This window comes from Carya illinoinensis, chromosome 4 (genome assembly GCF_018687715.1).
Source record: "Carya illinoinensis cultivar Pawnee chromosome 4, C.illinoinensisPawnee_v1, whole genome shotgun sequence".
Lineage (NCBI taxonomy): Eukaryota > Viridiplantae > Streptophyta > Magnoliopsida > Fagales > Juglandaceae > Carya > Carya illinoinensis.
In genome coordinates, this window is record NC_056755.1 from 2,289,532 (window position 1) to 2,315,271 (window position 25,740).

The 25,740-nt window shown below is 37.8% G+C and overlaps 4 protein-coding genes and 2 pseudogenes across 5 annotated transcripts; 1 reads left to right on the forward strand and 5 right to left on the reverse strand.

The window, feature by feature from the left end:
- Positions 1-205: 205 nt before the first annotated feature.
- Positions 206-9,870, reverse strand: LOC122307530 (phosphoenolpyruvate/phosphate translocator 2, chloroplastic-like). Its single transcript, XM_043120451.1, has 9 exons — positions 9,346-9,870; positions 8,734-8,856; positions 8,502-8,654; positions 7,696-7,781; positions 7,440-7,524; positions 7,219-7,338; positions 7,029-7,106; positions 668-797; positions 206-510 (listed from the first exon to the last, which is right to left on the reverse strand). Exons 1-9 carry the CDS (start codon positions 9,715-9,717, stop codon positions 434-436), a joined length of 1,224 nt encoding a protein of 407 aa, XP_042976385.1. The 5' UTR covers positions 9,718-9,870; the 3' UTR covers positions 206-433.
- A 793-nt stretch (positions 9,871-10,663) lies between these two features.
- LOC122307531 (tRNA (adenine(58)-N(1))-methyltransferase catalytic subunit TRMT61A-like) lies at positions 10,664-13,711 on the reverse strand. Of its 2 annotated transcripts, none has more exons than XM_043120452.1 (4): positions 13,562-13,711; positions 12,081-12,573; positions 11,342-11,586; positions 10,664-11,228 (listed from the first exon to the last, which is right to left on the reverse strand). In XM_043120452.1, the coding sequence occupies exons 1-4, from the start codon at positions 13,632-13,634 to the stop codon at positions 10,936-10,938; spliced, it is 1,104 nt and encodes a 367-aa protein (XP_042976386.1). In that variant the 5' UTR covers positions 13,635-13,711; the 3' UTR covers positions 10,664-10,935. The 2 variants fall into 2 exon arrangements, with proteins under 2 accessions (XP_042976386.1, XP_042976387.1); XM_043120453.1 differs by having other exon boundaries at positions 10,664-11,174; positions 13,562-13,710.
- Positions 13,712-14,432: 721 nt separating this feature from the next.
- LOC122308298 lies at positions 14,433-17,730 on the reverse strand (annotated as a pseudogene).
- A 145-nt stretch (positions 17,731-17,875) lies between these two features.
- On the reverse strand, positions 17,876-18,637 carry LOC122308297 (ubiquitin-40S ribosomal protein S27a). The gene has a single exon (XM_043121545.1). It carries the CDS (start codon positions 18,587-18,589, stop codon positions 18,119-18,121), a length of 471 nt encoding a protein of 156 aa, XP_042977479.1. The 5' UTR covers positions 18,590-18,637; the 3' UTR covers positions 17,876-18,118.
- A 1,670-nt stretch (positions 18,638-20,307) lies between these two features.
- On the forward strand, positions 20,308-23,341 carry LOC122307449 (annotated as a pseudogene).
- Positions 23,342-23,839: 498 nt separating this feature from the next.
- On the reverse strand, positions 23,840-25,740 carry LOC122306841 (glutaredoxin-like). Its single transcript, XM_043119360.1, has 4 exons — positions 25,512-25,740; positions 25,305-25,393; positions 24,195-24,293; positions 23,840-24,079 (listed from the first exon to the last, which is right to left on the reverse strand). The coding sequence occupies exons 1-4, from the start codon at positions 25,565-25,567 to the stop codon at positions 24,000-24,002; spliced, it is 324 nt and encodes a 107-aa protein (XP_042975294.1). The 5' UTR covers positions 25,568-25,740; the 3' UTR covers positions 23,840-23,999.

Below are 25,740 nucleotides of genomic sequence, written 5' to 3' on the forward strand. Positions count from 1 at the left end.
AATTATTAACACCACCCTCAAGCTTTATTACATTTACAATTTTGCATGACTGTGTGGTACTAGAAATAATATTGTTCCTCTCCACAAGAATGGCTTTCCTATTATTAACACCACCCTCGATCGAGCTTTTAATGAGAGAGAGAGAGAGAGAGAGAGAGAGAGAGAGAGAGAGAGAGAGAGAGAGAGAGAGAGAGAGAGAGAGAGAGAGAGAGAGATGTCATGACATCATTCAGTGGAGGATCTTGGCGATCTGTTTTCTTTTAAGGAAGACAAATGATGGAGACTGTACATACATGTAAGATCACATGCATGAGCCAGACTATATATCCACAAAAAAAGGGAAAGAAAATCTTCATACTTAAATATGAGATCAGAATTTTTCTTTTCTAAATGGTTAAAGTTGCTATCATTTTCCGTCTCTTTGCCGAATAAATCAAGCAGCCTTCGGCTTTGGCTTTATCCGCTTTGCTCTAGAATACAAGAAGACTCCAGCAAGAGCCACGGCAGTTCCTGCAGTTAAAGCAACTCAGCAAGCATGTAGAAAGTGGGAAAAAAAATAAAGTAGATAAAAATTCAAATATATGTATATATAATTAAGCATAATAACAAGCTATTGATAAACTAACAATCTGCTATCTATCATCAATGGATTACTTAAAAAATTTACCAAGGGAGTTAATGGGTGACACAGAGGTTTGGAAGAAGAAAACTGAGGAGACAATGACCACCACCCGCTTCACGCAGTTTCCAACTGCGTGGGTAACAGGCGATACCATCTGTAATATCATATATGAGACCTGCCAGACAAAAATTAGTAGAATCAGCACGGCATGGTGTGGGATACTCCAATAAAACAGTAAGCATGCTCCAATTATATATAAAAATATATAAGAAAAAAGAGTTCTGGGAAATTAAAAAAAAATCCGAACAGAGAAAATTCACCAATGACCAAAATGATTTAAACGGGAAAGGAGTGTTAGTTCAATAATTACTTACCTGCTACAGCAAGGATGACACAAATTGGTTCCCTCAAGAAGCAGAATGATCATTTGGATTCAGAACGTTATTCTTCATTGTTTATGTGTTGTACTAAATTATTTTGTCTTAGAATATTACATAATGAAGCTGCAGGTCGTTATCCACCTATAGCAGATACATGCCGTTTAGAAGAAATACTGAAGTCTGAAGAAGGATGACCAACTACGCTACACTTCTATTTTATTATGTTGAATATTCTTTTCATTATTATTTGTACATATTTCCATATTAAGATGCCTTCTGTTTTTATTATGTAAGTCAGTTAGTTTGTTAGGCAATATGTGTATAAGTACCTGCTTGTATCGTGCACAGTAATCATAAGAATAACAGAGCACTTTCTAGAATTCCATGCCTCATGCTTTTTGAGCACTCTCGTCCTTTTCCTTCATTTTGTTACATGGTATCAGTAGCCTGAGAGCACCCACCCATGGAAGATTCCCTGGAAAGCTCAGCTGATTCATCTTCAAACCATTTCGCGAACCATTTTGTCCATTCAACCCATAACCCCACCAACCATTCGACAAAATACCTGAACCTAACAGACCCAAGCAGCCCGTTTCGATTGGACAACGGCGACAACCCTGCGGTGGTTTTAGTCACTGATTTATTTACCTACGATAACTATGCAACTTGGTCGTGTGCTATGCGGCGTTCTCTTCGTGCAAAAAACAAATTGGGATTTATCACTGGTGCTATCCCTCGACCCACCAAACCAGAGGACCCTCTTCTTGAAATCTGAGAACGTTGCAACGACATAGTCGTTTCATGTCTACAAAACTCCATCAGCCCAACCATCAAGTCCAACGTGGTGTTCGTTGATATTGCCCGCGGCATATGGCTCAATCTTCAGGACAGATTTTCTCATCAAAACGGGCCTCGCATCTACCAGCTCAAGCAGACCCTCGCTTGACTCCTCCAAGAGAATGACTCTGTGAGTATTTATTATGATAAACTTAAGACCCTTTGGGATTAACTGTCCATTTACGATCCACTTCTTATTTGCACTTGTGACTCTCTAAAATCATTTATTGATCGATACCAACGAGATTGTGTTTTTCAATTCCTCATGGGATTGAATGATACCTATTCCCCTGTTCGGGATCAGATCATGCTCTTGGATCCATTGCCTCCCATTACAAAAGTTTTTTCCCTTATCCATCAGCAGGAACGCCAATACTTACTACTTCTACCTTCAAACCCTTCTCCTGAATCCATGGCTTTTGTCATCAAAAGACCCTCCCATTTTAACCCTAAACCAACACTTCAATCCAAACCAACCCAAAAGAAGGAACGGGTGTACTGCACACACTGTAAAATAACTGGACATTCTTTTGAGAATTGTTTCAAAGTTGGTAATGCTGAGCCCCCTGTGTGTTCTCACTGCCATTTATCTGGACATACAATGGAGAAATGTTACAAGTTGATCAATGGATACCCACCAAGCCACAAATTTTACAATAAAACCCCAAACCCTGCTGTGTTTGCCACTTAGACTACTCCAAGTCTTGTTTCGGACCTTGAGGATCTCAATGATGATCGAGTTGGTTTAACTAAATCCCAGTATCAACAATTAATGGCCCTACTCCAGCCGAGGGAGTCTCCCATTGCTGCTCAGCCATCAGCTAATCAGATTCAGTCCAACATTCATTCAACTTCGACTTCTAAGCTTTCTGGTATTTCTTTTTGTTTATCCACGTCCACACACAAATCATTGCACACCCGAGACACTCCTTGGATCATAGACACTGGTGCAACAGACCATATGGTCTGCTGCACCTCATCCTTCACAAAAATCACTGCACAGGTTTCTTATTCTGTCAAACTACCAAATGGGACTGAAGTCCCTGTCACTCACATAGGATGTGTCCAACTCACACCCTCAATATTTCTCACGGATGTTTTATGTGTCCCTTCTTTTCAATTTAATCTTCTTTCAGCCAAGAAATTAATTGCTACACTCACATGTTGCCTAGTTTTTTTCTCTGATTTTTGTTTCATTCAGGACCTTTTATCTTGGATAACGATTGGGAAGGGTGAAGTGAGGAATGGTCTCTACCACCTGCTCAGAACTATAGTCTCTCCTTCAACTCTAACTACCACTCTATCACATTTTTCCCTTGTCAAATCTTCAATTTCTGCATCTGTTTTGAGTCCTGTTAGTGTCACTAACCTATGACATTGTCGCCCATGTCATCTTTCATTTCCTGTTTTGCATTTAATTTCAGATCCTATTGTAAAACAGAATATTATTTCTAATGAAAAGCCTTGTTGCATTTGTTCCATTTTCTCACAGCATACACAAACCTCAAAACCTTTTGAAATAGTGTATTGCGATCTATGGGGACCATGTTCGACTCTTGCTTATGATGGTTCTAAATTTTTCCTTACTTTAGTGGATGATTTCACTAGAAGTACATGGTCGTACCTTCTCAAAAGTAAATCAGAAACAAGAAAAACAATTGAAGCTTTCTCTAATCTTGTTAAGACCCAATTTGAACTGAAAATCAAAATATTGAGAACTGACAATGGGAAAGAATTCCTTATGATAGATTTTTTTAACTCCAAAGGAATTGTGCATCACACCACTTGTGTTGTCACTCCTCAACAAAATGGAATTATTGAGAGAAAGCACCAACACATACTTAATGTGGCCCGTGCTTTAAAACTCCAAGCTAGTCACTCACTTGAATATTGGAATGATTGTGTGTTGACAACAACCTACTTAATAACTAGAACCCCTAGTCCACTTCTCAAGAACAAAACTCCTTTTGAACTTTTATTCCACACTCCACCCACTTATTCTCATCTCAAAGTTTTCGGTTTCCTCTGTTTTGCTTCTACCCTTTCCCATAGTAGAAAAAAATTTGATCCCCGAGGTCGCATGTGCATTTTTCTTGGTTACCCCTTTGGTACCAAAGGATACAAACTCCTTGACATTGATTCCAAAACTATTTTCATCTCTCGGGATGTAATTTTCCATGAGTCAATATTCCATTTTCAATCCTTGCCCATTCCTACTTCTACCACATCCTCTAATCCCAGCTTTGTTTTCTCCCAACCTTTACCTAATAATATTGATTTTCCCACTCCAAATCCACCCTCCAATCCCACTGCCCTCCCAGAAATCATATCACCATCTCTGGCCACTACATCCTCTCGTATATCTCCCATCAATTCTCCTCCATCTCCACCACTCCTAAGCCCATCCAATACTCCACCACCTCGCAAGTCGACTAGATCAAGAAGAGCTCCCCAGTACTTGCAGGACTTCCACTGTGACCAGGCCTCATTTTCAGCTGCAGGTCAATCGTTATCCAAGGTTTCTGCACCTCCTCATGGTAATCCCTGTTCACTATCAAGATTTCTTTCTTACCAGAAATTTTCACCTACTTTTAGTGCTTTTCTCACTTCCATTTCCACTGTGTTTGAACCTCAAACCTACAAGCAAGCCGTGGCACACCCTGGCTGGTGTCAGACTATGAATACTGAGCTGGGAGCTTTAGAACAGAACCGAACTTGGATTATCACTTATTTACCTCTTGGAAAAGATGCCATTAACTGCAAATATGTATACAAAACTAAATTTAATTCTGATGGGTCAGTTGAAAGATTAAAGGCAAGACTTGTTGCCAAAGGTTTTACACAACAAGAGGGTATAGATTACATGGAGACTTTTTCTCCTGTAGCTAAACTTGTGACAGCTCGGGTTTTGCTCTCGATGGCAGCCATTCAAGGATGGTTTCTTCATCAATTTGATGTTAACAACGCTTCTCTTCATGGTGATTTAGAAGAGGAAATTTACATGCGCAAACTCCCAGGATACAACAAATGAGGACCTCAACAAGTATGCAAGTTACTTAAGAGCCTTTATGGCCTTAAGCAAGCCCCAAGACAATGGTATTCAAAATTCTCCTCATCTCTTATTGCTTTTGGTTTTCAGCAATCTAGAGCTGACTATAGCCTGTTTACCAAGCTTGATGGTACTGCATTTACTGCCTTATTGGTCTATGTAGACGATATTATTATGGCTGAAAATTGTTTCACAACCATCACAGCTCTCAAGTCTTTCCTTAATAGTCAATTTAAGATCAAGAATCTTGGCCCTTCACGCTATTTTCTTAGCTTGGAAGTTACCCGATCTTCTAAAGGAATTCACATGTGCCAACGCAAATATGCATTGGATATTTTGGTTGACTCAGGAACCCTTGGCAGCAAACCACCAAGCTGCCCATTGACCAAAATTTTAAGTTGAGCAAGAATTCTAGCGACACCATTTTAGATCCCAGCTCTTATAGGAGGCTCATTGGTCACTTATTGTATCTCACCCTCACTTGGCCTGATTTATGCTATGTTATGTAGCTCCTTAGTCAATTTATGGACAAGCCAAGGACTGAACACTTTGCCATTGCTCACAAAGTGCTGAGATATATCAAAGATGCCCCGGGACAAGGTATTTTGCTGCCATCTACCTCTCAACTTCAGCTCAAAGCCTATTGTGACTCGGATTGGGCTTCATGCCCTGACACTCGTTGATCTACTACCGAATATTGTATCCTTCTTGGTGATTCCCTTGTTTCCTGGAAAACAAAATAGCAAACTGTAGTATCTCGTTCATCAGCTAAAATCGAGTATCGTTCCATGGCAGCCACTTGTTCCGAACTTACTTGGTTGCACTACTTACTTTCTGATTTTAGAATTCTACATCCACAAGCTGCAGTACTTTATTGTGACAACCAAGCCACTTTATACATAGCCGCCAATCTGGTCTTCCATGAACGGACTAAGCATATTGAGTTGAATTGTCACCTAATAAGGGATAAAATTCAAGGAGCTATCACCACAGCTCATATTGCATCCCAATACCAGCTAGTTGACATCTTTACAAAGGCGTTGCCTTCTTATCTTCTACAAATACATTTATCCAATATGGGAATAGTGAATCTCTATTCTCCATCTTGCAGGGGCCTAGTACATAATGAAGCTGCAGGTCGTCATCCACCTATAGCAGCTACATGCCGTTTAGAAGAAATACTGAAGTCTGAAGAAGGATGACCAGCTACACTACACTTCTCCTTTATTATGTTGAATATTCTTTTTATAATTATTTGTACATATTTTCATATTAAGATGCCTTCTGTTTTTAGTATGTAAGTCGATTAGTTTGTCAGGTAATATGTATATAAGTACCTGCTTGTATCGTGCATAGTAATCATAAGAATAATAGAGCACTTTCCATAATTCCATGCCTCATGCTCTCTAAGCACTCTCGTCCTTTTCCTTCATTTTGTTACATAGAAAGTTGTGGTTATGTTACTTCCAGAAATACATTTCACAAGAGAATGACTTTTTCCTAACAATCTACCATTTGTGTCAGAGTAAAATTTGATACTTCATAAAGGAATCGAGGGACTGTATCTGCAAATCCCGTTGAAAGCGTAACTTTGCATTGAGGAAAGATAAATGGTAGTCAGAAGGAGCTTATAGTGATTGCCCCAATAAACTACAAATGAAAGAGGAAAAAACATTCAGAAGTAAAGACAAGAACTAGTTGATAATTTATATATGCAAAAATGCCACAAATGATGCAAATTTGGGACAATAAACAATTTCATACTGGCTGATGAGGTGTATTTAGCAATAATTTCCCACCCCAATACTTTACTTTTACTATTGCATTCTCAAATTACTAGAATAGGGGTCTAAAATGCCCAAGCAGTTCACAGCTTTTTGAGTAATTGATAACATGCGAAATCTCTAGAATGGCAAGTGAATTTTGTAGGATCTGTGCTCATTAGGTATTTAGCTTTAGAATGTGAACCTGTTATCACACTAACCGAACTAGATACGAATTCCATCTCCAGAATGTCATTCATATAACAGAAAATCAACAATCAAGCAAAACACAATGCTAAAATAGAACATTATGCATATTTATGGTTTTCTGTACACGCAATAGACAGAAATGCGGCACAAAAAATCAAGGAACTCACCTGCTGGTAACTATGGAGGCAGAACCCAGCCAGAACTGATCTCACACATAGTTCTTTAACATTTAAACCTTGATTTGCCTAGGAGAAAGAAAATAAACTGCTTAATACCTAATTTTCTTCAAAAAATTTCTTGATTAACAATAGTGATATTAGTGGTAGAAATCTCTCACGATCTGAATTTACTACTTACAGCGGATTGCAGGTATGAAGGAGTAAACTTAATGCCTTCCAAGAAAATAGCCACAGGAGCCAACAGGATAAAAGAAATAATGGTTATTACTGAAAAAAGATTGATATTGTCCAAAGTTTCCTGCAATGATTAAATGCTGGTTATGTCCAAAGTTTCCTGCAATGAACTTATCGTGCTTCTCTTTAATACTGTTAAATGTGACTTGCATCTGAGTTGTGTACCTCTTTATTAACCATAAACTTTTTGCTGAATACATTACGGGATTGGTTTGTAAGATTCGAAGCCATTGCACTATAAAAACCAGTCCTGTTTCAACGTGAATGGATGAGTCACATCTCAGTACCAGGCCTAATTATTTGGACAAATGTTGTTGCTTTGTATATTAACAGTATCTAATCTATCCAGGGTTCTGGCTGAAGAAACCTCCACGTACAAGAGCAAACTCCTTAATGAGACAAGTGTAGTTTGTTCTCTTACCAATTGAAAGAGGCCTCAGTGAAAGATGCCAGAGCCACTCCACCTACAATTGGCACGAGGGAAGAAACTACCCAGATAGTGGGCCTCTGTGTGCACAGGATGGTCAAAATTCAAAATTATAAATGAATGTGTTAGTCAAATACCATCAAAGACTCCCTGCACTAGTACATGTATCACAAGAACAAGGACTTCAAGAAGTTACGTATCACAGAAGCAGAGGACAAAAAGTGGTTTTGCAATCACTCATCATCAAATGCTCAAAAATCTATATTTGTATGTAAGATATCAATCATTTCGAGGAAACTTTAATCATCTGTATTCCTTATTTTAATTGGGTTACTACTGAGAGGAATACATAAATATAACATCCGAGTAGTGACTTTTTTTAATTACAATGATCTAACATCGTAAATCATGTTAGGGCTCACTATAAAGCAATGTTTCCCAAAGGGATTACGCAGCCAGCCTGGGAATGTAGTAACAGAGGTAGGTACTAAGATATATATATATATAAATATTGCCAGAGAGAGGAGAAAGCCAAAGTACATAGATCTAAATCGTGTAATAACCTTGAGGTGCTTGCAAAGTACTTTCTTTTAAGTTGTTCTTTAGAGTAAGCCAAATGGTCCTCTATTGGCACTTAGCAAGCACCTTGAGGTTAGGTATAGAAGGGGAACGTGCATGAAACATATTCCAATGCTATGGCAAGTAACCAAATTCATGTTTCTCAAGGTTACATCATATATCACAATAAGAGAATACTATATGCAAAAGAAAACACTGGGAAATAGGGCAGAATCCCTTACCTCTGCAAGAAACAAGGCTGAGAGTACAACCGTGAAAAAGGGCTCCATAGATTTGATTGTGTGGGTGAATGAAACAGCAACTTTCCCAAGGCTAATGTTGGTCAAGAGGTTCCCCATCGTGTGCACCACAGCCAGTGGAAAAATCACTGCAAACTGAAAAGTGAATATTCATAAAATGCACAATCAAACAGAACAAGATACGCAACTCTACCAACTTCATCAAAAGAAGTACCTGGGAAGGCGTGATCTTTGGCCTGATAACAATATTGGATGCCCACATCAAAGTGATCATCAAAGCCCCACACCCAAATTGAAATGCGGTAACCGTCGCAGGAAATGGGTAGACTTTTAGAACCTATATGTAAAAAACCGGAAGTAGCATTGAAACTCTTGCAGCTCTGAGATTAACTGAATATCATAGATGAAATTATTATAGCAAAAGGGCAGTATTATATCTCCATAAGATATTGTAAAATGTAAAAGGCCAATTTTTTAAATGATCCGTACAAAAGAGAATCCTAAATTTGTGACTTAAACCCGACCATTTAGTAAATGTTAGGTACCTCAACTTGGAACCCTTCCACTTTAGAGGGACAGGGAGAAGAACATGAAATTCTAAATTATTATATTAATCTCATTTATTCTTTGCTCAAAATTATATCTCTTATTTCCCCACCATTTTAGGCACCCAGAAATTCATCAAGTATTCCAATTTCTAGGTACTACGCATCCATGGAAAGCAAGCACGTCTTTGTAAGTTCAAGTTTCTAAGAGTATGAACATGAGAAGAAAACATAAAAACGTCCTGGCTGACGCAGGGAGATAAAAGATAGAGACGTTGAACCTGTTTGTTGTAGATGTTGAAGTAGATATTCAAAATATACCAAACCGCAAACATAGCGCCGAGCTGCAAAGTCTTAATCACACCGCTCGGTTTCACGGTATCTTCCGTATTCTCGGGCACCGACGCAGCCCTGACCTTGAGCCTGTTGTCTCGTCGGTTCCAAAGGAACAAGGAGCCCCGTAATCGTGCGCTAAAGCGTGACGAAGAAAGTGCAAGCAGAGGACTTTCCCTTGTGAGCCCATGGACGAAGTTGAAGCCGGGTAGTTTCGGAGAGTTTGAGTGTGAAATCTGTGTGAGTTTAAGATCTCGGTTTCGGTTTGGAGGTTTGAGAAATGGGGTTGAGAGAGACAGAGCTGAGACAGTACCCTGCATTCTGTGGAATTGAAGAAGCCGAGTAGGGGAGAGAGAGAGAGATGCAACGTTGCATGGAACAAAGTTAACAATGTAATTGCTATTTTAGGATTTACAGCACTTTACGAACTTCGCAATCTCGGATTGTCCGGAACCAAAAACAGTACTTCTAAAAAATTCTATATGACTGTAGCATTTTATAATTTTGTTTATTTATTTTGCCTAACATGGCAGATATGTTACTTACGGGTGTAACATCCTACATATTTCAGATACTATGTTTTGTTGAATTATTAATAAATATATATAACTGTTAACTGCTATGATTAAAACTGATAAAGTTTAAACTGAAGAACAACCTTTTTTTTGTCTTTATAGAATAATCACTTTTAATTAAAAAAAAAAATCAAAGGAAAAATCAAAACGACCTTTTGGATAAGCGAGTTCAGACTCAAGAGGGTAGCGGTGTAGACATTTTTGTTTGTGGCGAAGTACGACCGGTTCTCCTACATCAGCGACCGTGACATAGCGTTGATTTCTCACTGTTTGTCAGCATTATCACGCGGTGAGGCACGTGGGGTCATTGAATTTGGAGTTTGAAGCCAATGTGTCAAGAGTGACAGTAATTGACTGGCCAAGGAAATTTGGATTGAAGGATACAAGAAATAATATTTTTTAATTTGGATTGGTAAATCGCGTGTGAGAAAGAATAATAGCGTTGGGTGGTGGTCAGCTAGTTTGGGTATGAATGGAGGGCATGGAGTTTAGAAATTTCACGTGTACTGTATTTGCTGAGACAAGGATGGGGCAGCAGCTGCTTCAATTTGGGACCAGATGTCACAAGAGTCGTACATCAAGCAAAATTTCCATCTCTGCTCTTCCTCGTTTCTAGCGTGTTTAATCGCCCAGATTGGCTAGGCAGCTGCTCTTATAAAACTCCCTCATGTGCTGCTATGAGCACTTTACATAGTGGCAACCAGATGTCATTCCTTAATCCCATTTGTTTTCCGGACGCCAAATAAAGAACTAAAATTGCAACAATCCAAGAATCACCCATTGAAAACCCAAGTCCTAGTAGCCCTGCTAAATGGTGATTCAACATAGATTTGACATATTCTTTGAACCATCCAATTTTGGAGTAACAAAAAGAATTCCATACATGAGATCTGGACTGAACTCGCTAGCCCAGGTAGAGGAATAAGAACTCTTACTATCCTACAAATTGGAAGGGTGGCAGAATTATGAGAGGCATTTGAGTCTTGCAAATGTCAGGTAACCAGTGTGGCCTTTTGCCTCACTGCATGGCCTAGCCATGACTGTTGGTGAACTCAAATTGTCCTGCACATTGTTTCCTTTGCCTGAATGCCGCCGCCTCTTGCGTATAAGAGACCCTAGGTTGCCTCCATCACCCTGGCTGCAATTCATTCTCACTTCTTGAACTTCGTAAGTGCGAAGTAGTACCTCAAATGTTCTTATATCTAACAAAGAAGCAGAAGATACATGCACAAGCCCCATCAATGACCTAATCAACACTTAGAAACCCAACTAGAATATTTCAGCTAGAGGGATAAAGCTATCTAAATTTAGTAAAATATGTGTAAACAAAAAATATTCTTGCCTCTGAAATCGTTGCTTAAAAACATACCTGTGAATTTTGATATTAGAGTATCACAGGTGCGTTGTACTTGCTCAATACATGGGGAGAAGGAGCATAAAGCCCCATCTGGTTTCAGCATTTTTGCTGCTGAAGGAATGGCCAGCCAAGGTTGGGGTAGGTCCAGGAAGACGGAATCTGCTAACCCAGAAAATTCCTCTGGAAAGCCTTCTCCTTGAATGTCTCTAACTCCCACAGTGACTAAATTGCACACTTCTGTCTTCTCAAAATCCTCCCTATAAAAGCAAAATGTCAAATCAATATTTCTGTTATATCTTCTCAACTTAGTAGCAAAATGAAACTTGGATTCAATTAGAAATTACATCTCCAAGTTACTGGCTACTGGCTCACCAAAATAATGTTCCCTAGCACTACTACTAGTACTGTGATTTTCAAATCTCTTCACAAAAAAGCTTTTTGGATATCATTTGAAATTTGTCAAGCTAGTTTCCTGAGACCCTAAGAAATTCAGATTCCCTCTAACATGAAAGACACCCAAATTTTAAATTATGTTGAATAGGCTAGGTAAGTTCTTCAGATATTCAACTACCTATGAGTTCAAACAAAGGGAAGTTTGTAATTAAAATTTACGACTCTATTTTAAACTAACTTCTACGTTCATGAAAACAAAGATAAATATAAAATCATAATAATTAGATAACAATATAAATGGATGATATGATCATCGATATCAATCATAAGTAACAAGTGGAAATAACCCATTTTTTACCTAGCTGAGGCAGCCCTTTGTTCATGAAAATCAAATGTGTAGACATGTCCTGTGGGAGCAACAGCCCTTGCAAGTGACGTGGTTAAAGATCCACTTCCAGTCCCAGATTCCAGAACCAAACAACCGGGAACTATTTCCAAGTACATGACCACAAAGCTTATATCAGCAATATAGAGAATCTGGGTCCTGTGACTCAGAACCAGAGTCCATAATTCCGGAGTTGGGGCTAACAAGTAAATAAAACCACCCTTGTTGCTAAAAACCTTGGATCCAAAAGGCTTTCCAATCCAGTCTGAATGTTTGAATACACCAAATCTGTTCTGAAGTACAGAATCCTGACATACTTTAACAGCCTTCATGTTGTCGTGTCTCTCATAGACGATAACCAAATCTCCATCACAGACTATACGAGAAAAAGATATCTTTTTTGTTGGATCAATAGGCAACATCCTCAAACTCCTGAACTTGTAAAATAAAATACAATAGCAACTACCTGTGAGGAAAAAAAAAAAAATCCCAAATAGAGTAAGCAAAACAGCCAGTGATATATCAGAGACTAAAGAAGTTAAATTTTATGGACAGGAAAAGGTCCTGAATGATATTTTCTAAGTTGCTCATCAATGTTTTGGGGGAGACGGGTCCATATAAAAGCACAAAAAGCCTCATATTTCACAAGGCCATAGTCAGTTTTGTTCTACCGCGTACAATTTTCAATAACACAAAGGTAACAAAACTAAGAAACTTGTATCCCAATCTAGAGCAGGAAACAAAACAAAAAAAAAATCTTCCAACTAGGTTTGTTAAACATGAAAAGAAAAATCCCATTGGCAATTGGCCAATGAACTTCAGTAAACCAAACGCTCCCAACGAAGAGTTAAATCTCTAGTCTAATCAATGTGGAGCCAATAAGTGCAGCACAATTAACTATGTACTCACAATTAGTCATACAAAGAACCGATCTTTAGCCAAAACAATCCACACTTTTCCGGCGAAAAAACAGAACAAATGAAATAAAAAAAAAAATCAGCGTGCTGCGTAATCCCTTTCCTTAGCCCCCAAAGAGAAGAACTGCAATTCCCTTCCTCCCAAAGTGCAATGCCTTTTCTACCCATGTCAAAAAAAGCATCGTAATTCCCCACTACCCCAACCAAATAACAAAATTCAAAATTCAAAGCCATTCATCACCAAAATATTAACCAGAGCCAAACCCAGTAGGGAACCATAAAATGGATCAAAGAGACGTAACGGAATGTCTCACCAGCCCAAGAGACTATACTCGTGCAGAGCTAGTGAAGCATCGAGCACGCATTGCCATAGGTGAGCACAGACTCGGTGGGTTTCTCAAAGCACTGAGAGGGTGTGGCCGTGTGAGGAAGAGTATGGAAAAATAGAAAAGAAAAGCGGAAATCATATAAAAAGATTCACGAACGCATTAACAAAGTCACAGAGAGAGAGAGAGAGAGAGAGAGTCGGGGAATTACACGACAAAGCTCCCCAACCGCCAGAAACTCCATGGGAGTAAAGGCTGTAAAGCTCGTATTTAGGGCGGATCATTGAGATCGACAATTTTGGGCTTGTTGGGTTTAGGTTGGTTAGTAGCGGCCATATCCATTAATTATCCATTTACTTTTACTCCCAACTTCTAAATGGATCGTCATCAATTAACTAAAAAGAATTTCAGCTAAGTATTTGTATAATTTAAAATGGAGAGTTTTTTTTTTTTTTTTTTTCTTCCTTCAAATTGAATTAATTTAGACTAAGTTTTCTTCAAAGCATTTAGAAAATTGACATCTCCCTCTCTCTCTCTCTCTCTCTCTCTCTTTCTTTACATAAGGACGATGATGGGTTTCGATTCTCGAATCTAAATTTTTTATTTAAAAAACTAGACTATATATGATTAGTACATGTGTCTCTTGAATATGTGATAAATATATATATATATATATTTTAATAAAGAGACATGTATCAATTTTTTAAATTAGATTTTTTTAAAAACAAGTGTTTGTCACGTGTTTACGTACACTTTATATATTTATAGATTGGTTGGAGGAAGTTTACTACAACTCAATTTAGAGGAAAATCCTATCCATTTAAAAAAATAAAAAATTTAATTTAAAAAACTCAAATTGCAAATATGGCTTTCTTATACCGACTTGCCAATAGAAAAGGAAAACACCTATAATTTATACTTCCTAATTAAGTATGTGTCCTATTGGAGTGATATGCCCTGCCATGAGGTGGGGGTAAAATCGATTTTTATCAAGTTATTATTATTATTATTATTATTTTTTAACTTTAAGTGGAAACTACATACATTAAAAAAAGACTTTGCACGTTTTGAAAATGCCTGCATGGTGACTTGTGAATGGTAATGAGTATGCAAATAATGCACGTAACTAAAACTAGCATTGTCGATGTTGGAGAGAGAGAGAGAGAGAGAGAGAGAGAGAGAGAGTTGTAAAGACATCAAAGACAGCAAAAAACACTAGACAAAAAGCGAAATGGCCTAATGTACAAAAATACTAGCTCGTCTTCTTCTTCTTCTTCTTCTTCTTCTTCTAAACCCTCCACTATAACTTGTCATCCTTGCGAACCAGATTTAATTGCTTGGCCAAAACGTCCTTCCCAACTGCCTTCAAATCCACACTACATGCATGCACTTCTGGGTGCCTATGCATTCCACAAAACACGTTCCCCCACCGGCACAGGAATCCTGTCAACCCCACTTTCTTGTTGAAGCTCTTGCACCTCTCCTTCGCGTCCCTCGAAGTCGAACCCTCAATTGTAGAAGCTACATCGGAGTTCACGGGATCCTCCAAGAACAGTGATTGGACTGCTTCTGCAAGCACTTCCTCCTCTGCTTTAGCAAGTTCTTGTTTTTGAAAATCTTTGTAGCACTTAGAGCACAGGTTTTGTTTCTCTTCAATCCATAAAAGCCACAACCATTAGCGCAGAGAGGCGGATCCATGTTGATGTTCTTGAGATCCTCCTGCAAATCAATGATATTTCTGGCTTGTTCTCCTCTCTTGCTTGTCTTGTCCCTGTTTCTACGCAGTTTTCTTTCTCCCCTTCTTCGTTGCTCAAATTCTTCAGGCTATAATTGGTGGCCAATCGAAGGGATTATTTTATATATATAATGAGGGGCAGACAGGACTTGGGGTCCGGGGAAACAGAGTCCGCTTTGGTTTTGGAGTCAACCCACAGGGAGAGATGTTTCTGATTAAGCGCCGAGGTTTCCCTTATACCTGACTCAAATATACCATGTCTTGTGAGAACTGGTAACCTGGACAGTTGAAGTGTAAGTATTTAAATCCAAGAGTATTTCCCATTTTGAATGCTAAACCTAGAGGGAAATACTCTTTGATTTCAACCCTCCAGGTTATCAGTTCTCACAAGACAGTATATTTGTGACTCATAAATCCAGATAATCCCCACAAAAATAAAATAAAATAAAATAAAACACACACGAGAAAGAGTCCTTAGTTTTCCTTATTTATAGGTTAGGTCTATTACAGGTTCAAAACCCATTGTTCTTGGTCCTATTGAGAAAAAGGAGAACAAAGAAGCAGGAATTGCCGCCGTTGTGTCCCGAAGATACGAAGGGTCATCAAGCAAACCCAGATTGGTTTAACCTTCAAAATTTTGTAAAGGTTGCATCCGTTGACTCTTGCCAGAGAGAAGTTATAAACTTATACGAGAATGAAAGAGTAATGGGAGAAAAAGATTTGAAAAACCCTATGAGAAAGGCAATACGTGTCCGACTGAGAAAGAAAACTGAGCAGGGAAGAATAATCTTGGAAGAACGCAAGCCAAGAGCAGTTTTTGATATATAGGTAGGTCGTGCTCGCAACGAAGATCAGCTTTCTTCTCCGAGACTCGGATCAGATATCATGCACGAGGGCAAAATGGTAACGCACTCGTGAATACCAGAACAGCTGCCTGCCAGCTACAAGTACATTTTTGCTAGCATTGTTGGGATACAACGCCATAAATATGTCTACTTTTATAATGTAAACACCAAAAACGTCGACAGCAACCAGAGAAATGGCAGTAGGAATCGATGACAACGATTAAACCATCACCACTGAACTGAAAAAAGAAATTCAATGCAGCATCTCTTACGCATAAAGCAACCAAAGCTCATGTCAGTATTTGAAGGAAAAAAGATGGCTAACTCAACCCAGGGTTCACGCGAGATGCAAGTAATGATAATACTCAACAGCTCACTCCACGCACTTATCCTCACATATACTTCGGGAATGAGGCGGGCATTAAAGTAACCAAAAACTGTACTACTCATGTCAGAGGGGGGGATATATGGCTCCACAGACAGCTTAATCCAAAGTTCCCACAAGATGTAAATAATAATGCTCTCAGCAATATCTTCTTTCTTATATATAGGTAAAATAAGATTTTATTTGATCAAGCAAATAGAGAGAGTTACAAAGGCCAAGTATAAATGGAGAACACCTACTTACAAGCTTGGAAATGGATATTAGAAAATCACGAGAACTAGTCCAATTGATAACAATTACAGAAGCACAGAAGAATAGAGCATGGAGGAAAAGGCGTCTAAGATCATCCAGCAACCGCATTCTTGATCTTCAATACTCCAACCATTCCTTTCCAGCCAAATACACCACATGAGACATGTCAGAATCCTCTCCAACTAGTAAGGAGATCCACCACCCTCTGACATTGTCCATGCAAGTCCGATCCTACTAAAAATCTCATCCCATGAGAACCTTACCACCTCACAGTGAAAGTAATAAATGATCCATCGTTTCATTTCACCACTTCTTTTACACATAACACCAATCCATAACAAGCCCTCACTTCCTCATATTATCCATGGTCAGGTTTTTCAAGAGAAGCACAGTCCAAACAAAGAAAGCAGCCATGGAGGCACCTTGCCCCTCCATATGCGCTTCCAAGGAAAAGGGTTATCCAAACATATATCTCTCTGCAGTAACTTTTCTCACAAATCTATATGAACTTTAACCTCCGCAACCTCATCCTCATCCTCCACTATCTCCATCTCCGTCTCTCCTTCCCCTCTTTCCAAAGAAATCCTCTATTTCAATTTTTTCTTTTCAATTTTTTTCCTGGTTTGTTTGTCAACGACAAAAGCCAATTCACCTCATTAGTACATCTCGGGCCTACTCACATGCTTGCTACACCCAAAATTACAGGCCATCAATCTACAAGACTCAGCAAGCATCCAAACATGCTTCACACATTCTCCCAACCTCATATCTCCAGGATGTATTGCCAACCTCGCACAACCAAAAGTTGCTAAATGTTGGATCTACATGATCTTACCTACCTATATTACTGTTTTCCTACAAAACTAGAACCAAAGAAAGTGGAGCGAGCCAACGAATTCCCTAGAATAATAACCTACACACCTTTCTGAGGTGCAGAATATAACAAATCAAAGCCATCCTTAACTTTCTGGTCTGCTAAATCAACCGTTTTCATGGGAACCCTTTCTGTGGCACTTGATCAAGAAGGCCCGCAACCGTAGAACTATGATGCCAAAACTAATAAGAAACTTAAACTCCGATCACATAAAATTTTGCACAAAACCAAAATTCGCAACTCAAAGCGTAAACCCAAACAAATCAAGCAAAAGGGCACACAAAAAAACCAGCCTTTGATCCCCTTAACGTTGCATATTCAAAAAATCGAATCAAGCATCTAATGGTGTCAAATATTTAATTGCCATTAACTATAACAAACCATGTAATCTTCTAAATATCAATCATTTAAGCAATTTCAATCAAACACAAAACTTAAACCTAGAAAAAGTACGCAAATTATTTAGTTTCATCAAGTCATGATCCCCATAAATCCAACATTAATATAAATTATCACATCCAGTAGTCAAAATTTTGAAAAAACCCATATTCCATTCCTTCTAAAGGACCATTTTTTTTTATCGGTCCTTCTAAAGGACCAAAATTACCAACAGAAAAACATTGAAACAGAAACAAAGCGACCAAAAGTGTACCAAAAAGACTCCAACTTCATTTATTCTAATCGCCACCGGCCTTCTGGTAAACATAGGTCAACCCACACTTCCCACAGTAGTGCCGGTCAAAATGGTTGGCCATGAAGGTCCCAGCCCCACACTCCGCATTGGGGCATTCCTTTCTCAACCTCTGGACCTTCCCAGAGTCATCCACCTTGTAAAACTGGAGCACAGCGAGCTTGACCTTCTTCTTCTTGTGCTTGATCTTCTTGGGCTTGGTGTAGGTCTTCTTCTTGCGCTTCTTGGCCCCTCCCCTGAGACGAAGCACGAGGTGGAGAGTGGACTCCTTCTGGATGTTGTAATCGGCTAAGGTTCGGCCATCCTCGAGCTGTTTCCCAGCGAAGATGAGCCGCTGCTGGTCCGGCGGGATACCCTCCTTGTCTTGGATCTTGGCCTTAACATTGTCGATGGTGTCTGAGGACTCAACCTCTAAGGTTATGGTCTTCCCCGTTAGGGTTTTCACGAAGATCTGCATGGTTGCTGTCTGTTGCAAATGTCAGAGAGATTGATCGAGAAAATTAGGCTTTTATAGAAGCGGGTGAATGTGAATTAGGGTTTTTGCATTTGAGGAGTGGCTGTGTGGGCCCTTTTCTGTAGGGCTTGAGGATTGCCATTTTTTAAAAGCCCATTTTTCAATGGCTCTTGAACTAAATGCCACCAGCCCTTGATCTTTAGAGCAGTAGTCCCTAAAAAATTACTTATTTGAGTCCATTTAAAAGTTATTTGGGCTTTTGGTCTAGAATCCCAGTAAAATGTGGCTTTTGATTATAGAGTTATTTTATTAAAAAAAAATATTGAGAAATTGTTTATTATTTAGTAAGTAAAGGCTTAAACCCTTTTTTAGAAATACATTTTTTTTTTATAAATCTATTGAACATATTTTTTTACAAAAAGTTTTTAAACGGCCAAAAGTATTTTTCAAGCTTTAAACTCAAAACCAGACAGCTTTCCATCATTTTATTACGAAAAAAGAGGTTTACTCAATTGTTTCTGATTAAATATATCTTAAAGAAAATAAATACAAATCTATGGGTGCCTTTCCATATACCTAGTAAAGAAAATGGCGAAGCTTTACATTGAAAACGTGACTGACTCATTCGTATGGAAATAAATAGTATTTTTTTTAAAAATTTTGTTATATATAATTATTTTTATGTATTTTTTACAGATTTTATTAATATAATTAATTAAAATAATTATTTTATATTAAAAAAATAATATAATTAATCACGTTAATGAAGCGTAAATAAATAAATAAAACAGAAATCACTTAACATAAAATTTTTGTATAAGTATTTGTTTCAATCCTTTCTTAGGAATGACGACAAATTCAACTTGAGATTGGCCCAAACGGCTGAACCCAAGTCGACGACACGAACCCTCGTCCCTTCTCTGCAACCAAACGAGGCAAGAAGGAAAATAGATTTCATTTCAGGAATTTGGTTTCGGCTTTTGCACTTCAATATTTGACGGGCCCATTCTCTGTGTCTCTCTCATCTAGTTGTTGCTCATGACAGTCTGATTATTGCTTGTGCATTGTAGGTATCAGTACATAAACCTATCTCGCACAAAATGGATAAATTTCTCAAACCAGCAGTTCACATGAATGCAACTCATTTCGCTTTCTTGGATAGCAATGCAATTCAATTACACTCGAGCTAATGCTCACAGCTTGATCTTGCATTACAAAAACGCAACAAAATTAAATACGCAAAAACAATACAATGCAAAAGGTCATAAAGGAGAAATCTTCCACTGAAGTACTAGATTAATGCCAGGGTTTTTTGCTTTGTTTCCTTTTGCGTATCATGATTCCACTTGAAGCCTAACGATGGAAAACTTGACATTTTATGTGATTGGTACGAAAGTTGAAAGATATTTAGGCTACTGCCCAGAAAAGGACATTTAATAACAAAGGCCATTTTTCTGGCATTTATAAACGTTATCTAAGTTACATCCACATTATTCGCCAAGCCAAATTGAACGGAGATTCTTCAATGAATTATTATGTCCTAGAAGCAAAAATTTACCCGTTTAGATATTTTGGTCAAATATTGTGTATTTCCTTAAATTAGGAGTAAAGAGTACCCTTACTGATGGCCTGGGGTTCTTTTTGCTCCTCAAATAAAAGTACTTCAGACCATGCTAAGCACTACAAGAATCAATTGAGTATATCAGGATTTCTTTTGCAGGATGCGGCTAGAGGCTTCTTCTGATACTACGGCACTAAGTTATTGGCTAAACTGGAGGGTCGTACTCTGTGCAGCTTGGGTGCTAATGCCCACTGTTATATCATCATTGACTAGAAGGAAATATGAATGTTTGGACCAATTGAAATCTGACATAGGAGAATCTCAGCAAGACAGAGCCTGGATTTCGCACGAAGATAAAGCATGGAGAACATGTCTAAAAGAAATTCACCCCATTTGGCTGCTGGCATACCGCGTTATTGCATTTTGTTTGCTCTTGGGAACAATAGTTGTCAAAGTAGTTGTCAATGGAGGTCTCATATTTTTCTACTATACTCAGTAAGTCTTCTCTCAGTTTCATTATCATTGTTACTAATATGTACATCTTGTACTAGTGTGTAGCTTAGGAGTTAAGAAGTCATGGCTTGGACTCTGGTTAATGAGCCTAGCTTAATGTTGTTGGATGGCCTCGGGTATTTATGAAACAAATCTTTGTGATGAGCATAAATGTTTTTACTCCCTCGCCCACTCATCTGCCAACACAAAGACGTGGGTATATCACATACAAGTCATTCCTCTCTCTGAGCTGTCCAACTTATCAATCTTGAAGGCATTCCGTTATTTTTCTTCTGGCTGATATAGGTGCTCAATCATTTATGGATATTCGATTGGTTTCGTCTTCCTAATTAATTATGAATGTGGCTTTTATATTCTTCTAACTTGAGGTTGTCCTGTTTTATTGGTTATGGACAGGTGGACTATCACTTTGCTTGTGTATAACTTCCAATTCTTAAAATTCTTCACTAGAGCACCTCAATTGAATATGTTAAAGATATATAACGACCACATCATAGGCTCCATCTTGTGAAACCTTTCATTTTGTTGGTAGTATTAATCCCAGTGTCTTTATGTACTAGGACCAATGTACTCTACTTTTTTGGACATTAACCTTTAAAATTTCTTTTGGTAGTGTGAATCACTACTCTCAGTATACGAGTGTTACCAGTATAACCTAATAAGCATTGGGGATTTAAATGATCATGGATTGTACTTGCCTCTCACGTACAGAGAAATCACAAATAAATCCAAGGGAAGAAGTGTCTCAGATTCACGGGAAGGAAATTGTGTTTTCCAAGTTGCTGGCATTTGTAGTTATGTCTTTGAAGTCATATTTCAGGTAGATTATTTTTAAGAATCAGTAACCGCACTGTTATAGGGTGACTGGGACTCAGATTTAACAGCTTTAGTCAGTACTATTAAGGTAGTTTATTGCTAATGAACCAGTTATTCCTCTGATGATTGCTTTAGAATCTTAGATGTTAAAAACCTATCAAGCCTGTTAGGAATGACATTGTAGCTTTACTAGTGGCTGTGAAACTAAATCACTTGTCACTCACGTTCTTTCTTTATTGTTTGTTACAGATGAATGCTGGGGCAGTTATGCTCACAGAGTCTGTTTATTGGTTCATCATATTTCCGTTTCTTACTACAGAGATTAAAATCTCAGTTTTGTAAGTTCAACAAAAATCACTTTCTGACTCCGTTTGTTTTTGCGCCTAGCTCATGTGTAAACATGTACAAATTCCAGGCTAACTTTTATAACTAAAAACACATGGCGTCGTGTAGACAGCACCTTATCATGTTATGCCCTAATGTTTGACCAAGAAAATACAATGAAATGATTCGGTATAGTTAATTTATTTGTACTGATTATAAGATGTGGCTATATTTGCTAACCAAGTTGGTGGTAATGCCTCTGCTAGTGTAAGTTTGATTTTAGCTTCATAATTTATCTCCATTTGTGCCAGATGTCTGCGAACATGCATACACTCAATGCAGTTTTACTCCTTGGTGACATAGCATTGAATTGATTGGTAATTTTTGAAGTTGTATACTTTCTTGCCCGCCTTTATTTTTATGTTCATTGTTTTCTTTCATGACCATATTTGAAATATTTCAACTTGCTCTTTCAGAGGGTCCCCCTACTCCGGATTTCTTTTTTTGTTCTTTGGACGGGTGCTTTTGTCCTTTTCCAGTGGATCCTTCATAATTTTGTCTCAATTAGGCAATGCTTATGTTCTGTATATTCTCATACGAAGACTTAACTTGTTTTATTGTAAAGTACTGATAATTCACTTTTGTGCAGGTGTCCATCCCCCTTTCTTGACCTTTCGTCACCATATGCTCCACTATGGTATGCTATCTCAAATTTAAATCACACATTCCATCACAGTCAAGCCCCATAAGATATCTCATCAACCTTAGATATACTAGATTAGGATTGTTTATAAATCTTTATACTTGCAGTTTATGCTAATTGTTTAAGCAAGTGAACCTTGTTTCATTTAGGTCTGGTATTTGGTTTGCCACTAGTCAGCCAAGTTCAAGAACTTTTATCTATTTGTTTTTTAAGACGACCACGAATTTTATTAGGAACTATTTAAACATGGAGTTCTAGATGAAACTGATTGATCCATTGTCGAAGCACTATATTCGTGCATTCTTGTGGTTAAAGTGGGTGTGCTCAAAAGCAACTTCAAATCATTACTCCAACTTAAACCAAATAGATTAAGCCATGACTTGATCACAACTATACAATATACCATTGGTATTTGTAATGTCACACACACACACACACACACACACACACACAACCAACCAAATGGATTAAAATGTATCTAATCCATATTTCTGTTTGTCACCAAATTACAGGTACTTCTTGATGGCACTGATACATGTTCCCTGCTACGGCATCTTTGCATTAATTGTGCATATTAAGCTTTATTTGTTGTCAAAATGGTTTCCTTTATCATATCAGTTTTAAATGAGGGAAGGAATATCAGCTTGACTCAGGAAGGCAGGCATTCTTTCTCACTGTGGGTAGTTGGACGTGCTACATACTTGTGCTTTCCTTGAAGAATGATAACGGAGCCAAAGATGTCAAGGTATAGTAGTAAGTGCATTTTAAATTGTTCATTTTAAGTCCCACATATCAAAGGTGATTTACAACAGGGCAAAATTTCTGGACTTCTGACTACTGATGGGGAAGGAAGAAAGTGAGAAGAAAATATATTTAAAACAGATAGCAGAATTTCCTGGCCTAGAAAATATATTAAGGAGGCTATGACATACTCAATACACCCCACAAACTAGAGGCAAAAACAAAATAGACAAGCAGACAACTTTCAAAGCTATTAAAGAAAATGAAAAATTCTATTTATATCCAGTAAAGTGCTTACATAGTATAATTTAATTTGCAAGAAAAATTTTAAAATTTGAATCTTACAATCAAATCTTACCATTTAAATGATGTGGATGATATGTTCTATAATAAACCTGCTTTAGAATAGAATAATTTAAAGAAAATATCAAAGAATAATGAGATATCTACAACTGTTTTATTTACAATTCAAAGTTAATTATGGAGAGTTAAAATATTCTGAGCCAAGATAACTCATATTTTTTACGGGATGGCTGCATCAGCTTACTTGGATATAAAAGAGTTGTAAGTAATTCTATATTGATATACTCACGACTTTTACCTCAAAACATAACTTGAATTGACTTTTACAGCAAAACATAACTTCAAATTCAATGTAATTTAAGTTTGTGAAGAAATTGGACGGATGATACAGGAACGCCGTAAAACTGGGCACTAATTACACTTTTATTCATGGCCCACATAACTACATTTCTTTAAGCAGAAGTATTAGCAACAGCTCCAACTTCTGTCAGCAAAGGAACCAGCTTTCCCTCCTTGTGCATGGCTGTAGTTGCTGCAAAATTAGATCGAATAGAAGAGAATCTTTAAGCATGGAGGCTCAAAAGAAACATCATATGAATGTGATATGAACTAGCCTATAGTCTATTTTTAAGGGATCAAGATCATACTGTCACAGCCACCAATGTGGTTCCCGCCTATGAACACATTGGGCACAGTCTTCTGTCCAGTCCACTCACCCAGAGCTGACTGTATCTCGCTTCCATCACCTTCAAGATATCATATATAACATAGACAAGAAGTTATTCATCCATTTGCACAATTTTTAAATTTTATCATATTTTTACAGACGTGCTGTTTGTAATTAATGAGCTAAGTGGATTATAGATTCGTAATCATCAACATTACCAATCCAAGACATCCACAAAGTAGAATTCTCAATACCCTAACCACAATTTTTAATCAAATGGTTCGGATTGTTTTCATCTGAACAAATAATTATGAGATACAATCAACTAAGAAAAAAAATTGGGAACCCTATTCGAAATCAAATACTAGTTTGGATTTTTGGAACAATGCGGCAGTTCTGCAGAAAATCTAGATGATCATGATTCAAATGAATACAAAAAGAGATCAACAGCTCTGATGTTTGGTCATAAGAATAAAGAGTAATGCTAGGGACAAGCATCAAATGCACATATCTTGCACAAATCTTTCGTAAAAAAGTGAAATCCACCTTAAAAAAAGAAGTTTTTCACACTTTTTCTTGATGAGATTTATTTTTTTATAAAATGTTTGTATGAAACTTATATACATTTGAGACATGTATATATCATTATTCAAGAATAAAAAGTATAGCATCCCTTAACAATCCTCACTGCTGGAGTTTGACAACACAATGAGAATCAAATAAGATCATCACTTTTCATGTGCATACATACTTTCAAAAGCTTTTAAAGCAAGATGAATCCACTAGGCTAAAAGTACGCTAATATCACATTGATCGTATGTGGCTAGGAGAATTGCGTCTAGAGAATTATGTATACAAAGAATTGGAGTTAATTCCAAATTCGATTGCAGTTATAATTTAAGATTATCGCATGAGCTGCTACAATGGTGAATTAATCCCACGCATATACAAAATAACCAAATCAATTACAGTTCCGACGCTTTTTCAGAAACTGTTATGCGTTCTCCAACAAATAAAACGACATAAAACCATTAGATTCAAGAACAAAAATAAACAAAACGAATAAATAAATAAGCGCATCAGATCTCACTTTCAGAGTCCAACTCAACAGCCTTGAAAGTGGCCCCTACTTGAGTCAACAGCTGCTTCACTTTCGCACAGTACGGACAGTAAGTCTTGCTGCAATCACAAACCCCGATATCAATATCCATCTTCTACATAATATATATAATTATAGCCATAGGCCCATAAAATCAAAAGGAAAAGATTTTGTAGAAGAAGAGACGGAGATAGGGACCTGAAAACGACAACGGGATTGGCCGTAACGATCTCCTTGGCTTTCGGCAACGCCATTTCTCACAAACAACAGCTCCTCGTAAAATCACTCGCACAGTATCTGAGGGAACGAGCACTAGTATTTCCAATTTTTGGGGGTCTTCCGCGTGTAGTATAGACTAGAAGATACGGAATGAGAAATGATCTCAGACCGTAGCGGGCCTCGACGATCCGTGACTCAGGCGTTTGTT

Coding starts and splice junctions, on each gene's coding strand:
- LOC122307530 (XM_043120451.1), bottom strand. CDS start 9,717: ATGCAGGGTACTGTCTCAGCTCTGTCTCTCTCAACCCCATTTCTCAAA. Junction 8,655..8,733: donor CAAAGATCACGCCTTCCCAG/GTACTTCTTTTG, acceptor TTCACTTTTCAG/TTTGCAGTGATTTTTCCACT. Junction 7,339..7,439: donor AGTTTATGGTTAATAAAGAG/GTACACAACTCA, acceptor TAATCATTGCAG/GAAACTTTGGACAATATCAA.
- LOC122307531 (XM_043120452.1), bottom strand. CDS start 13,634: ATGATCCGCCCTAAATACGAGCTTTACAGCCTTTACTCCCATGGAGTT. Junction 12,574..13,561: donor CGGTTGGGGAGCTTTGTCGT/GTAATTCCCCGA, acceptor TTTTCCTCACAG/GTAGTTGCTATTGTATTTTA. Junction 11,229..11,341: donor TCTAATATCAAAATTCACAG/GTATGTTTTTAA, acceptor TGGGTTTCTAAG/TGTTGATTAGGTCATTGATG.
- LOC122308297 (XM_043121545.1), bottom strand. CDS start 18,589: ATGCAGATCTTCGTGAAAACCCTAACGGGGAAGACCATAACCTTAGAG.
- LOC122306841 (XM_043119360.1), bottom strand. CDS start 25,567: ATGGCGTTGCCGAAAGCCAAGGAGATCGTTACGGCCAATCCCGTTGTC. Junction 25,394..25,511: donor AATCCCGTTGTCGTTTTCAG/GTCCCTATCTCC, acceptor TTGTGATTGCAG/CAAGACTTACTGTCCGTACT. Junction 24,080..24,194: donor CCACATTGGTGGCTGTGACA/GTATGATCTTGA, acceptor CTAATTTTGCAG/CAACTACAGCCATGCACAAG.